The 15,000-nt window shown below is 40.3% G+C and overlaps 2 protein-coding genes across 2 annotated transcripts in view; one reads left to right on the top strand and one right to left on the bottom strand.

Moving 5' to 3' along the window:
* Window positions 1-2,447, bottom strand: part of LOC137992155 (uncharacterized) — a 47,471-nt gene extending 45,024 nt beyond the window's left edge. The window contains exons 1-3 of the mRNA XM_068837294.1: window positions 2,300-2,447; window positions 843-988; window positions 1-187 (exon numbers count right to left, since the gene is read on the bottom strand). The exon at window positions 1-187 is cut by the window's left edge and continues 65 nt beyond it. Of these exons, the coding sequence (XP_068693395.1) occupies window positions 1-187; window positions 843-988; window positions 2,300-2,360 (394 nt within the window). The 5' untranslated portion in view covers window positions 2,361-2,447. The remainder of the gene's footprint in view (window positions 188-842; window positions 989-2,299) is intronic.
* Window positions 2,448-3,549: 1,102 nt separating this feature from the next.
* The window catches only part of LOC137975760 (contactin-associated protein-like 2), a 25,391-nt gene continuing 13,940 nt past the window's right edge, over window positions 3,550-15,000 (top strand). Inside the window, exon 1 of the mRNA XM_068822943.1 lies at window positions 3,550-3,619. The gene's annotated coding sequence lies outside the window, so the exon portion shown is untranslated. The remainder of the gene's footprint in view (window positions 3,620-15,000) is intronic.

Below are 15,000 nucleotides of genomic sequence, written 5' to 3' on the forward strand. Positions count from 1 at the left end.
CATGTGACAACTGTAGTTGGTCCTGGAAAGCCAGCCAGTTTACGATTCCAGATTCATTTTTGTTTATTCCAGCCTCCCGTGCACATATTTCAAACCCACTTGTATTAATAGATTGAATCCATACAGAGGACGGAGAATGAACTTGGATAAATTTCTCACCGTGGCTCATTGATACGTAAACTCGAATCTACAAGATTTAAAAAATACATTTTTTAGCTTTTTTTTTTGTTAGAATGGTCAAACTTGTATACCAGAATTCCCGATTTTACACAGGTTTAAGAACGCCAAAAATAAAGTGAAAGCTTCTTGCTCTGCGTAGGTGGCATTGTAAACGCGCATAAATAAGAAATTCTCCTACGATAAAGTGGAAATTGAAGAATCCGGGAATAGGGAAATGGGGAATGTTCTATAACAATAGCCGCATTGCTGCGCTCGACTACTGTAGCAACCGATTCGGGGTACGTTTTGAAGCATGCTTTCTATTTGACCATTCCAAGTTGATATTTTGTCTATTCTTCGAACCGTTTTACCGCAAGAGTTCTAAAAAGGGTTACCACTTTGGTGGAATCAATTCTTATTCTTTCGTGTGAACATAGTGTCAAAGCAATTAGAAGCCACGGAAAACCATCTTCAACCTCAGATTGGATAGTCTGAAGGCGTGAAATAATGGAATTAAAAGTGGTCAAATTGGGATCCCTGTCTGTAAAAAAGTTTTAGGTGTAAAGTCAAATTAAAAATCTTTGTTTTGAACATAATTACTAATGTAGGGAAAAGTTTGGCATTGTATGATGAGCAAACCGACAGTATCGACAGAAAGGAAAAGAAAGGAAATTACAGCATACATTCGATGATCCGCCAAAAGATCGAGGAAACTGAACATTAGTGCAACGAGGTAAACGACAGCTTGGAGGTAGAGAACAGGCGCGACTACAGCTCCAGTGTTGAAAAGTTTGGGACATGTTCAGCTTTCCTGTTTGATAAGAAATACCTAACAAAAAAATAATATAGACAAATTACAAACTCTTACTTTACTTGAAATGATCCTCTTTTTGTTTTTCATCGAACACTACAGCGACCAAAACCGTTATGAACCTAATATTTAACAATTTCTTACTGAAGTGGAGGTTTAGCGAGGTTGTTTCAACTTCTTTTGATACTGAAATTTGCCAATAGAACAAAAGAAATTGTTTCAACAGCCAATAGCGTCTGGGGCCGGTTGCTCGAAGCCTGGTTACTAGCCCGCTAACCGGCGGTTAAGAGGCATCAAAACCTACAGGTTTCCATTGTATTTGATGCTGGTTAGCGCTAAACATGTTTCGAAAAACCCGGGCCTCGTTGGCATAGTAATAACTAACAATGGGTGACGTTACGAGAAACATCGCTGCACTGAGGATAGATATTTACCGGACATGGAAGCGGCGTGGCAGTGACAACCCATTTTTTTCTGCACATGGTTCATAATAATGATAATAGCTGATAATAATCCTAGGTTCACTGATGATAATACTAATCATTTAGAAAGTGATTTTTCCGGTAACAGGAAGGACTAAAAAACTGACGAGAAAAAAAGTAAGAGATTGTCAAAGCCCACACTGTATTTTATTGAATCTACGTTAAAAACATTTTTTTTTCATTTAATGATGATACAGCTTGAGTATTGTCTATTAGTAGAGGCGGAGTAAGCGCAGGAATTAAAATCCCCGACAGCTGAGATGCGAATGAGAGCAAAAAAAAAAAAAAAAACAGAGACAGATGGAGGGAGGGGGGAAGGGGGGAGATGGAAGAGACATTAGGAGAGAGAGGGAGAGAGGGACATAGAGAAAAGAGACTGTGGAGAGGGGGCGAGAACCCAAATTCACAATCAATTCATTTCCTGAGCATGAATGCTCAAGATTCTACAGATTTAGCCCGGAAAAGAAGAGTCGATTTTCAAGTTTTTATCTCACTTCCCTCAATTCTTTCAGGTGAATATGGATTAGCGTACAATCAAAGACCTCATACTTGCTGCAACGAAACTTTTCTGACAAATCCTTAAAAGGGAAATATCGTTGGAGATCCTAATTCACGAAATAAGATTTGATGTCCATGATATTTTCGTGTGTAAGATAATAACAATAGAAAAAAATTGAAAGTGAATTGCTGAATTTCAAATTCAATGGAACAAATGCAGAAAGCGAATGTGAATGGGCGTGTACGAGTTCCCTAATTCGAAACAATTTGATGAAAACGCTAATCACAACAACAAAATTTCATATAACATCCGCTTATTAACAGCACTTAACAGGAGCCATACTCATACCTGCTTCAGAAAAATCCAGACATCTCAGAATGGCCAACACCAACAAAGCTGAGACATACATCTTTAGCGTTACTGCTCCAGAAGGTGAACTGTGTTCAGAATCTAGTTATAGCTGTTTTTATTCTAATCATTCCGTAAGAGGTTTCAATGTAACATGATTAAGAGTGGATTCAATTGCGTCAAAGTTATTTTACGAATTCTTTAATTCTTTCATAAACACTGTGAACCTCAATTTCAGGAGATCAGAAATAAAACTAAGCCATGAAAATGAGACCTGTTCGGACGTGATTTTGTGTCCGCTGCACGAACATGATTTGCGGTATAATTGACAATAAGTCTATCGCAATAGGCCATTTGCAACAAGCTGGTCACGTGACTACTTCTTGGTAACTTTTGTAAGATTGCGAGATGGCGAGCATACAATTTTACTGAGAAGTTACCACTTCAGATCAATATTTTATGACCATTTGAAAATTACATAATTTAGTTAAGAAGCGACCATTAGTCAGCATCACAAAACAGTAAATATAACGATATATAAATGAGACAATGCTGAAATGGTATATGAAATGAATCATATATGAACTGCGGATATGAAATCAAGTGAAGCTATGATCTTCGCAGTTATGAAAGCAATTTTTGCAATTACGTAGAGAAGCCTGAAAAATCCAAGACTTCAACGGGGTTTGAACCAGTGACCTCGCGTTACCGGTGCGACGCTCTAACCAACTGAGCTATGAAGTCACTGAGATTGGGACCTGTACATTTGTGGGTTCTAATGGTGTGGGTTCTAATGGTCCCGTTCTGATGGGTCACGGGTTCAAACCCCGTTCATAACATGCGTTCATAACTGCGAAGATCATAGCTTCACTTGATTTCATATCCGCAGTTCATATATGATTCATTTCATATACCATTTCATCATTGATTCATTCCTCACGGGACCATTAGAACCCACAAATGACCAGCTCCCAACGTCAGTGGCTTCATAGCTCAGTTGGTTAGAGCGTCGCACCGGTAACGCGAGGTCACTGGTTCAATCCCCGTTGTAGTCCTGAATTTTTCAGGCTTCTCTACGCAATTGCAAAAATTGCGTTCATAACTGCGAAGATCATAGCTTCACTTGATATAAATGAGCATTGCCTTGAATTGTTTAGAATTGTGTGAAAATCGTTGAAGCGTGACTGGAGGGCAAAACGTCCTCTTTCCCAAATAGACCAAATAAATCCTCAAGTTTTCATTCGCCTGAATCAACATCTTCACGAGTTCTGGTATCTTGAATGGTGTGGGGATTACAGAGGGCGTTGTCAGGTTCATAAGGTAACTGTCATGACTATTTATCATTCCGCCCATATAAAGGGTTTTTTTTTGCAGTTGAAGGTCGCTCCACGGCACGTCTAGTTTGCATCATCGTAAATTTTCTTTTACCTGAGCTGTATCTTGCTTTTCGGTTTGCAAGTATGGTGGCTTTTTTTGGTTATACCAGATTGTAATTGGCTTCATTTGATTAATGATTTTTAATTGAATGTTTCTTGCTATCAGGACGAGACTTGTTATCTGCACGCCCTAAGAATCAGTAGTTGTCAGTAGTTGTTGAATCAGTAGGCTATAGGAATCAATGGTTGCGAACAACGAGATGCCCTTTATGACTCTCACTAAAGTTTGCGTTATATCTTGAACTGAACTGATATTAGAAAAAACCAGCTGAATCATTGTGTCTACGAAAAATAGGTCACGCGACGAACGAATAGTTGCAAATGGCGTTTTCGCCAAACCGGTGCTTTCTGCTGGTTCTGTTTTCAAAGTTCCTCGTGACATCAATGAAATGTGCTCATGAAGCAGACATTCCAATGTAATCAGACAATGCAATGTTGATTCGATTTACATGTTAAAACTTAAATTCGTGTCGCTACCTTTCGCGCAAAAATCACGTTAAAATGGAGAAAATAAACAAAAAATAAGTTTTGTAGCAGTATTATAAGCTCACTGCCAATAAAAAATTCTTGCCAGGAAAAGGTTTGATCGCACAATGTTGTAAGAGAGAAATAAGCATTGGCAAAATCAAGAAAAAAAACTAAAACAACCCAGTAAATGAAACGAATTTTTTGCTCAATGCTTGGAGACTTCCAGAAGGTATGTTCTTGCTGTTCCTGTGCCTTTGGATATTTAGCCGCTTTGAATGCAACCAGAGTAGTCAAGAATGATACTTTGTCATATTTTCCATAACGAAGTTAGCTCAGGAATTCACTGTTTTTGAGAGAGGAAAATTTAGTAAAGAACTAAGCTTAAGGTAATGAAGATAATCTCCATCAAACGCATTTGCGGGTCAGGTTAAAACAACTTCCAAGGACAATAGTTTAGAAATTCTTTCACGAACTTATATTTTTAGTCCATATTATCCTTAACAATGAAAGCTTAGTACTGAAGTCCTTAACCAGCTGAATGATATTTCGTTTTCTCGCCATTTGCTACATGCTGGTTTGTCCAAATCACTCTCAATGCTGAAGGCAAACGTAAACGCTAAGAAACCATGATCAATCTCTAACCACCTTGCCCCAGTTTTTCGAAAAGTGATAGCAACATCTACTGCATGAACCCCTATCACGTGGATAAGCCCGTTGGTTTTACCCATCGGATAGGGATTTTCTTGTGGGTATATATTGAGCACGATCCACACTTTTACCAACCGTCGAGGCCTGAAGTGTGAGATCCCAAAGTGTTCACTTATTATCACCATTTGATTTCGGTTCTGGCTTGTGCGGCGCTTGTCTTGACAAACAATTGCGGCTTCTTAACTTCGTTCTCACATTCTGTGATTTTTATTGGATCGGAAAGAAGCAACTTTTTTTGTCATTACTTATCACTATCATGGCTATCAGAAACAGGGTCCGTATGCACGGACCGATCAGTTGCAGAACGATGCCAAGGAAGCACAGATTTAAACAGAAAAGCCGTGTTGGATTAAAGAGCCAAGAGTGGAGCAGTAGTGGGCCCCGCCTCTCTTCCCGTACGGAAGATGGATTCATTTACGCTTATTTGTTTAACCTTGAAGAGAGAAGAGGAAGTCTGGAAGTAACGCAATTGCGAACTTGCTTGTCGTTTGAAAACCGAGGCGGTGATGTGAAACCAGAAAAGCATAATTTTTATTTCAAGTGCGGGTTATAGACGAATGCGAGAATTCATTGATCTTTATCTATAACGTGCACTTCAAATATACATTCATTTCATTTACCGAGTCCTTCACGGAAACAAATGAGCCCAAAAATTGACCTGATCTCAACTGTGTGGCGTTAGAGCATTGCAACAGCATCGCAGAGCTCATGGGTACCAACCACCTGAATTTTTCAGATGTCTATAAAGCGACAATTGCTTGTTAATAAATTGTCCTGCCAAGTGCGAAAATCACTCAGTTCTCTCACTTATCTTTATTAACGCATTTAACTGATTACTTAGTGAATTCTTTCGAGTCTTTTGTTTCATCTTCATCTGCGTTACATATGGGCACGCTCACTGACGTCTCCTAGACCTCCGAAGTGTGGGAACATGACATGTTCTTTTATCCTTTCCAAAGGCCATAGTTTGTCACTTAACCAGCACAGCTGCAGACGGAGGAAATTTACAGTCTTAGAAGAACCAGCACATCATTTGTCGGGTGCTTTCTCTCCTTTTGTTTTTATGGTTTTGTGCAACTTTTCGTTTCTCTGGGAGCTTTTAAAGCACTCACGTGCTTAAAACACTAATCATCTAATGAAGAAAAGATACTTATCAATGTAAATGTTGTTGTGTGAAGACAAGTTAGGAGGGAAAACAGCTCACTTCCGATTGCCGTCCGCGTCTTAAAAACGCGAGTGCTTAAGCTCTAGAGCACAGCAAAAATTTTGCTATGATACGCGCCACAGGTGGAGCATGTTTATTTTTCCTTCACTCGACGAAAACGCTGTCGTTTCGTTGTATTTCATATCTGTTGAGTAAATGGAGCCCTGGCTGAATAATATTTGTTTCCACACTACCGTCTTCAAAAGAAAAGAGGCGTCGACATGAAGAACTGCATTTCTCTTTGATTTTAATGACAACTAAACCTACAAACATGTTATTTTAAGAGCGTGTAATAAGCCAAATGGGCGAGTGTCTTTGATTATGAAAATACACGTCGCCCAGCACTTCAACTTCTGGGTGTAAAATCGATTCATGTGTCATGCTTTGTGTCCGTCTGTCGAGTTTCCCGACGAAGATCTCATCGCACTCTTGAAGTATTAAGGGAACTTGAAGTCCGAACATCTGCGACACCTTTAAAGTAATACTTCAAAGAGGACGGATTCCAACGCTTCGAGCGTGGAATCCGCGTGGCGGAATTTAAGAAAATACACCGTCTCTCGTCGGGTGGCTTTGCAAGGAGTGGATATTAACTTTAAATACGCTGGTCAGCCTGTGACATGTTATAGGAGCAATTCCAATGAGTACGTTGTGAAAAACTGCTCAAAATCGAAACAGGTATCCCAGCAAGTCACACTGACAGACAATCCCATGGAGATTTCGCCCTCGAGTGATCTACCTGAAAATATCAATCCGACCATCGTTTCACCATCATCCTCACCTGCGTCAACCTCCGCTACCACCCAAACTACGGATCCTTTAGCATCGCAACCCACCCGGCCAGTCTTGTACGCCAGCACGACCGCCGGTTCACCGATCCTTATCCCTGAGTAGGATGACGGCTCGCATAAACGCCCGCCATCGTCCTCAGCGAAAGCTGATAAGCCGGTCGTTAAAAGGGCCGGCCAGTCGCCCTCAAACCCATTCCTCCGTAAATTTATCTCCGCCGTCCCTATGGAGGGCTCCGAAAGGGAGCTGGTTATGATATATGTGCCAAAAGACAAGTTCGCCCAACTGAAAGCGTGGTATCTGCACCAAGACCGTGGAAATTACGCTGACGTCAATTCCGCAGTAAAAGACAAAAAGAAGTGGCCTGAACGAGTTGTCCGATTGTGGCAAGATCTCCAGGGTACACTAAGGCAGACTCATACGCCCACTTAGTACAGTATTGCGAGGAAATGAGGCGGAAAATTCCCGACCTTTTCGATGCTCTGGATTAACTTTTCCATTTGAGCTCATTGTCTTATTATGGCGTTTTTTCACAACACGTTTTAGATTGCTTTAATTTTGGCCCTCAATTTCGGCGGTGGGTCTCAATTATTTACACAGATATTATCTCCTGTGTTACTAATAACGGCTGGTTATCCAGGGCTATCCCTCTTCAACGGGGAGTGCGCCAAGTCTTTCCGTTGAGTTATCTTCGGTATTGCCTGGTGGCTGAAACCCTGGATAGGGCTATTCGCCGGGACCCCTCCATAGAGAGAATTCCAATCCCCGGTTCCCGAGCTAAACAGAGCAAATTGTCATCATCATCAACCGAGGGCTTGTGGATAGGCAAATCTGCCGGGTGATCTACAAGTCCCGTTGCTATAACCTGGGTCACCGACAAGCTTAAAATCCTCGGGTTGTATTTTGGCACCTCTAACCTTGATCACGCTAACTGGGATAACCGCGTAATAAAACTAGAAAAGCGCCTTAACCACTGGAAATCACGCACGCTCTCACTTAAAGGTAAATCCCTAATCATTAATTCTATCGGCGCCTCGGGACTCTGGTTCACAGCCGCGGTCCTCCTAATGCCGGACTACATCCACACAAGGGTCACGAGAGCTATATATTTATGCCTTTCTGTCGAACGACAATACTAAGCAGGTTAAACGTGAGACTTTTCAATTCCCTTTCTCTCTTGGCGGCCTTGCCGTGATTAACCCGGCTGAAAAAGCTGGCGCTCTACAACTGCGCTGGGTTCCCCGAATTGGTGATCCTACTTGTCAAGCGAAGTGGGTTTTCCAGGCCCGTTACTGGATTGGCTTTACCTTAAATAGCCGGGTGCAAGTTGGTCTTTTCTCCGGTCTAATACCTGCTCGAAATATCTTAGGGATTCTCCGCCACGATATTTCCAAAACCTCCTTGCAGCAGTCGATCGATTACATATCAATCTCACCCTACTGCCTGACTACAAAGTCAAAACCCTCTACTCGAAATTTCCTAAACATTTGAAGAGCCACGTGCGCAAAGCCGGTCAACTGATGCCAATAGATGCTATGGATTTTCTTAAGGAAAGAGCCCATGTCCTGAATCATTCCTCTGTTGTTAGTGGTGAATCGAGTGAAGTTGTGGCTACTAGCTAAAGTGAAGTCTTCTGAGAGTACCGAAAGTGAGTCAGCAACCACAAGGGTGTCTACCTACGACAACTACTTTCCGTTGCTACAGCAACGGTAAAGCAAAAATCCTGTCCGACGTGCCATGAACACCATCGGGGTTACCGCTGTGAAGCTTTCAGATCCAATTCCCCTAAAGAAAGAACTGAATCTGCGCGGTAGATAAATATTTGCTTGAATTGTATCAGCACCACCGGACAAACATCAAAGAAATGCAGATCTTCCATTAGATGCAGGGTTTTTACAAGAATGTGTGAAAAGTCATCACACATTACTTTACCTCCCTGAAGCTAGACAAGGTGAAAATCAGGAAGGCTTTAATCACAACAATTTAATAGTAAACTATTGCTCGGTACCAGAACGAGGAAACTCTTCAACGTGCTCGTCAGCTGCTGCGGTTGACGCCTGTGAAGGGTTGCTAAATGTTATACTAGTTACGTATGTCCGAGTAGACTCCTGTTCTGACATTACTATGATAGACTCTTCTGTTGTGAAGTCATTGCACATGAAGGGGTCACCCAGTAGGCTTTCAATGACAATTGTGAACAACGTTGATGTAAAAGAAGAAGGAACGAGAGGTGACTTTAAGTTTAGTACAGTCGATAGCCAGAATGATTCAAATGTGATTGACATGAAGTGTGCATGGGCAGTGAAGGACGTCCTGCAATTCCACTAAAGCCTACCAGGCCTTCCAGGTCAGTCGAAGGGTGGCCACATCTGCAGCACGCGCTTTTTCCAGAGATAGAAAAAAAAAGGATTGCAGTGTTGATCGGTACCAACCTCCAAGAGGTTTTCATACCACTTGAAGTTAGAGCCCTTACGATAACTGTAGTAGTGTAGGCAAAGGAACATGAGCTGGTTACGAAAGATGGTTCAAGGAGAATTGGTCGAGAGGATTGGTATTAGTGAGAGCGAGGCTAATTTGGGATTTCGAGTTCAACGTGAGGAAAACAATGACATCGCATGAAAAGGCCAGATTTGATATTGGAGAACAAGGAAACCAAAAAGATCTGGTTTTGCAACATGGCGTGCCCACAGGAACGAAATATAGACGCAACGAGCCATGAAAAGGTGACGAAGTATAGACAGGAGAGAAAGGCGGAGCGGGTGTGAAATAATGGTTGTGCCGCTTGTGATTGGGGCACTAGGCGGAGGAATTGGACAGGCAATGCGAGAAGTCGGAAAGTTGTTGGAGAGTGAATTGGCGAAACAGACGTGGCAGAAATGCAGAAAACGATTCTGATGGATAGTGAGGGGATTATACGGAAAGTGTTGTCAGGACTAATGCAAAGCGAGAGCAAAGACGAGTGAAAAGTTACAGAAGGAGCTACTTTACCAATTTAATTTATCAAATCAATCAATCATTTTAAGTTGAAGAACTGTGAGGGGAAAGTGTGATGACTCCGATTCTCCTCTTTCGATTGGTACTCCATGAAGTTTGTTACATATTGTGGAGTTTGTTCTTTATTTAAATTTCATCAGTAAAAATTTGACGATAAAAAAATGCAATAAAACAGTTTTTGAAAACATGATAAGAACGTTTTTAAAATTTTTTTTTTCTAAATGACGACGTTTCGATGTTGAGCTAACGTCATTATCAAGTCAAAACAATAGTGATGGGAAAATGTATAAATACTAAGTAAAAACAACAAAACAATCACTTAGGGAATCGAAGTGTCAATTATTAATATATTTTTCACGATGTGAAAGGGGAGCATTATTTCCTTCTTTTGGACTCTCAGTATCCAATATTGCTGAAGTACAACAGATAATGCCTGTTCAAGGTCTGTGTGTCCCAGGATATGATGGTAGTGACGAACTATCAACGTTGACACGAGGTGGGACTTAGGACGGACCATGGGATGGTCCGCTTCGAACGTGAGTGGTGCACGATAAATACTTCCTCCAACACCAACCAGGATCGGGCATGGATTGGCCATTTTTCTGTTGCTCCTGTAGAGTCACGTACTAGTCATATCATGGAAACATTTTGTCTGAACAAATCGCATACCTTCCCCACCCTCTAGCTTTAGTTATAAAAGAGCTTTCACAGTCAGAAGCCCATTAGTAGGAGCCTCCATATGCAGTAGATCTTTGAGTCAACCTTTGCACGTATCTTTCTAATTTTAGAACGAATCCTTGAGCAGGGGACTCGCATTTGCATAAATTTACATCAATTTGCACGATTTAAATACAGTTTTACTGCTTTATTTGTCTTCGTTAGACAATGACTTTATTCTGATTGGCCTTTTAAAACAGTGCGCGCAGAGCCGAAGAACGCAAAGGTTGACTCATAAGGGCGTGTATGAGAGAGGCAAGCCCCTTCTCATAGGCTCCTGTCACAGTGGAATGCTCATGGTTGTTCTTTCGAGACCTCTTAGGATTGCGCAGGACCTACGACATCACTCGCAGCAATAAGGGCCAGGATGAAATGCTCTGTAACAGGAGCTCAATGTGTGACATTTTTGCGGTAACCCGGCCCGTTGACGACTTTCGTATCTCCGTATCATCATCTTCGCACACTATTCACAAAGAGTAGGCCATAGAGTTCCCGGTGTTGTGGTCTGTCTTCTGTGGTGTATCATGGTTGGGGAGGTAAATTTCCACTCCCTGATAGGTCCGTTGCAGATTTTCCCAGTAACGAAACCCAATATGTCACCCTCGGCTTATCGACAAGTATCAAGTAAGACACAGATCATACAAATCTCAAGTGAGACACTCCTCAACTACCCCCAACATGCTGCTGCGTCAAATACTACCTTAACTTTTCCTGGATTATTTTTATTCCTCATGGGGTGTTTGGGGAGATACCACGCGGTGCTGCTGACCGTACTTCTTCAATCCTGCTTAGTGAGCTCTCTTGCATAACCCTTAGTTATAGTCTCCAATCACATCTCGATATTTACCTTCATAGTCTGGGTCACGATGAAAGCCTTTCTTTACATATAAACCTGGGTTGTCATCTTTCCACAAGAGACCAATCTGATAATGTCCGTCTCATTTACAGATTGAAACGCTGATCAACCTCAAGGCTCTTGTATCTTCTATCTATATGGGTTTAGCGTTGGTTTCTGTGGTTACATTGTACTCAACTATCTCGAACTATCTCGAACTCCTCGAGTTCTGCACGTCGGGAGAACCATCGAGATTACTCCAGCCCATACATATGACTTATAGCAACCGGCTAATTGAGCTTGTCCTTGCTGATATTGTCTTGTAAGTACTCGCTGTTGGCCAATACTCTGCATCCATCAACCAGATGGTGTACCGTTTTTAGTATGCTCCCCACATCCCCTGCATTTGAAATTTTCAGCCAAACCCCTCTTATTACAGGAGCCCATGAGTGGGCTCCTGCTTATTATTATTATTATTATTATTATTATTATTATTATTATTAGCGGAGCTCCGCGCGCGGAGCACCATAGTTAAGAAAATATGGTAACCCATCGATGCAAGAAATTTGGTTTTATAGCCATGACGTCATCAACCGTCCCTACGTACGTACTTACATACGTCCGTCCATCCCTCCATGTATGCCAATGTGACCAGTATCATGCTAGTTTACAGCATACATCTTTAATATTGGACATCCATTTCACTGGCGAAAAATGTCTGATTGGTCGAGGCCTTGTCATGTGACTTCAATACCTCAAATCAAACATGGCTGCCATTCGGTGTTTATTTGATCAATTTTATTAGATCTCTGTCGACAAAAGACCCTTTTTCAGGCTAATAAAACGGACGAATGTTGACTGCATAGTGCGTTTCCAGCCTGGTGCGTTTCTATGCCAGCGAGATTCTCGTTTAAGCCATGGCTACGAGGGAAATTTCTTTAAAAATTTCAAGGTCAACGCGAGTCTCGGTTGCTAATGTTCGAGTGGAAATTCGTTTGTGGAGCTTACCAGCTAATAGGTTACCATCTTGATTTCAATTCATGCGTTTATCTTTTTAAAAGTGGAACAAAAAAGATACCACTAAATTTCCAAATGGTTTCTCTTCCAACTAAATAGTTACACACTGTTTCCGCGGGGTCCCGCTTCTAACAGAAAATGTTAAGATTTTCGCATTTTTTTAAAAAATCAAGTTGTTAAAATTGCCATTCAAGTGGTCCATAGAGGAAAATTTATTAAGACCGAGGGGAAAATTTAGAAATGTATTTCAGTCGTTCAAAAATAAATTTTAAAGTGAATTTAGCAGTAATAATAACCAAATCATACTTAACATGCCATAGCACCTCATATTGGGCACACTAGAAGGAAACCTTTTGTTCCAAGCAAAATGCCAATTGTTTGCTTTCCTCCAAATTATAAAAATAAACATAGATTAGGTTAACTCTGAATAGCCAAAACAACAATATTTGATTCAGAAGTCCAGCTTTCTAGCAGGGAGAATTTTACTGTAACAAAATTTTACTACAGCTAATAATACGCTTTCACCACATTGTAGTGGGTTAACGTGACAACAGAAATACTTAATCAGGAATTGATTTTATCTTCCAGCAATAAAACAGCAGGACGATATAAAATTAGGTATTTTCAACGTTTAGAAAACTTGTTGAAGGTTATTCAGTGCCATCCTCCAAAACTTTTCACAAATTTCACGCTTGCCTACTAATTATTTCCAGTACAACAAATTATCTAACCTCTCTTTGCGGACTCTGGTTGCAACACAGCTGCTTCAATAATTTTAATCCCCTTGCATTAGATTTAATTTTTAGAAAAACCATAACTTCATATTTCCGTAATAATCATTCAAAGACATTGAGCAAAAGCATACAAAGCTACATTTGAAAGGGACATAATCCCATGTTGCAGTTTTCTGGATAAGACTTGAAGTTCACAGAAATAACTCCTGTTACCTTTCCATATGTAAAGAGGTCCCATGATTTATGAGTCAATTAGTCAATGAGTCATGTGTCAATGAGACTCACAGTCAATATAGCAATAATTTATTGATCAAGCCTAAGCCCTCGTTTCAGTGATTAGGCCTAAGCACTCTCTGAAATTTTAGCTTTCATTTTATGGGTTAGGGTAACTGCACTAACTCATTGACTCATAAATACTTAAAACTCATATGTAAAAAATATTTCAACATTAGATGCAATGAATTTTTAGCAATTGCTGTAAATAATAGTAATCATTCCTACCACTTCAAAGGATGAATAAATTAAAGTTGAATGCAGTAAGTGTGAGAAGTAAAAAAAGTGGTCCAATTTATTTAAGCTATGATCAATTTCCATCCTTGCTTTAGTCCCTGGATAGGGTTAAACAATGGTGGTGAAGTGAACAAACTACCCCAAGGGGGTACTGCTTATGATACTGAGACCAAACAGCTGGCAGAGTTGCCGCAGTACATTTAAGGCTATCAATCTGAAAAATGAATGGAACTGTAGAAAAATTTGGTAAGCGAGCAAGTAGCTTTTACTTATGAATTATAAAATGCCAGTCATTTGTCAATTTAGAACTGGTTCCCCTAAGGGGTCAGATTTCTTTAGCCTACATCCAGAAAACAAGGTTCTGTTACCTTTAAGGGTTGTTTAAAAAAAAAAAAGACCCCTCCTGAGCAAACCGCTTCCTCATGTTTGGATTCTCATTGATTTAATGACTTTAACGATATTATGCAAATTTGTTCTACAAAAATACTCAAATACCATAAAAGTATTTTTAACCTAACTTTTTTGCAAAGTTTACTCCTTGAGCCACCAGCTTCAACTTTGATACTTTGTTCTAAAAGCCAAGCCGTTGTATAGCAATGGTGGACGTGATGATTAGTCACTTTGTATTGGTTCAATTGAAGAGAGAAAGTCAAAGTAATGATTGAACTTAACCCTTTCACCCCTAAACCGGCCATACTTGGTATTTTACTCTGTCTAAAGCCAGAGTATTTTGCTCTGTCTAACACCAGACCATTTTACTCGTCAATGGGGAACCCCATGGAGTCAACAGTCTTACAGTACTTCTCAACATAAAGAAAATGAATTCTGTGGACTTGAACATTCCCAAAAAGAAATGCCGTATATTCCAAATATGGTTGCGTAAACTCTTCAAGATTTACCTGCTTCAGGAACATCAAATCAATGAATATTTTGAATATTTTTCCTGAACTCCTGCAAACTTTGTACACCTTTTAATGGTTTGCCCTTTAAAAGTAACATTCAGAAATAATGCAAATACAACTGAGGCTGTTTGCATTATCTACAAGACAAGACAACAATATCCTTTATTCAAACACAATCAATATTAAAGCAATAACACATGCTTGTGGGGTCATGTGCTAACTATAATAAAGATACACTACAGGAAATAAAAGCTTAAAACTAACTATGTGACAGACATAGGATATCTACACATAAGGGATAAGAAAAATAAATCAATTGCTATCCAAAATATCATATTGCAAATACACCAAAAGGTAACGGTTGATTGACAAGTTCCTTGTGCAAAATGG

Source organism: Montipora foliosa, chromosome 1 (assembly GCF_036669935.1).
Source record: "Montipora foliosa isolate CH-2021 chromosome 1, ASM3666993v2, whole genome shotgun sequence".
In the NCBI taxonomy this organism is placed as follows: domain Eukaryota; kingdom Metazoa; phylum Cnidaria; class Anthozoa; order Scleractinia; family Acroporidae; genus Montipora; species Montipora foliosa.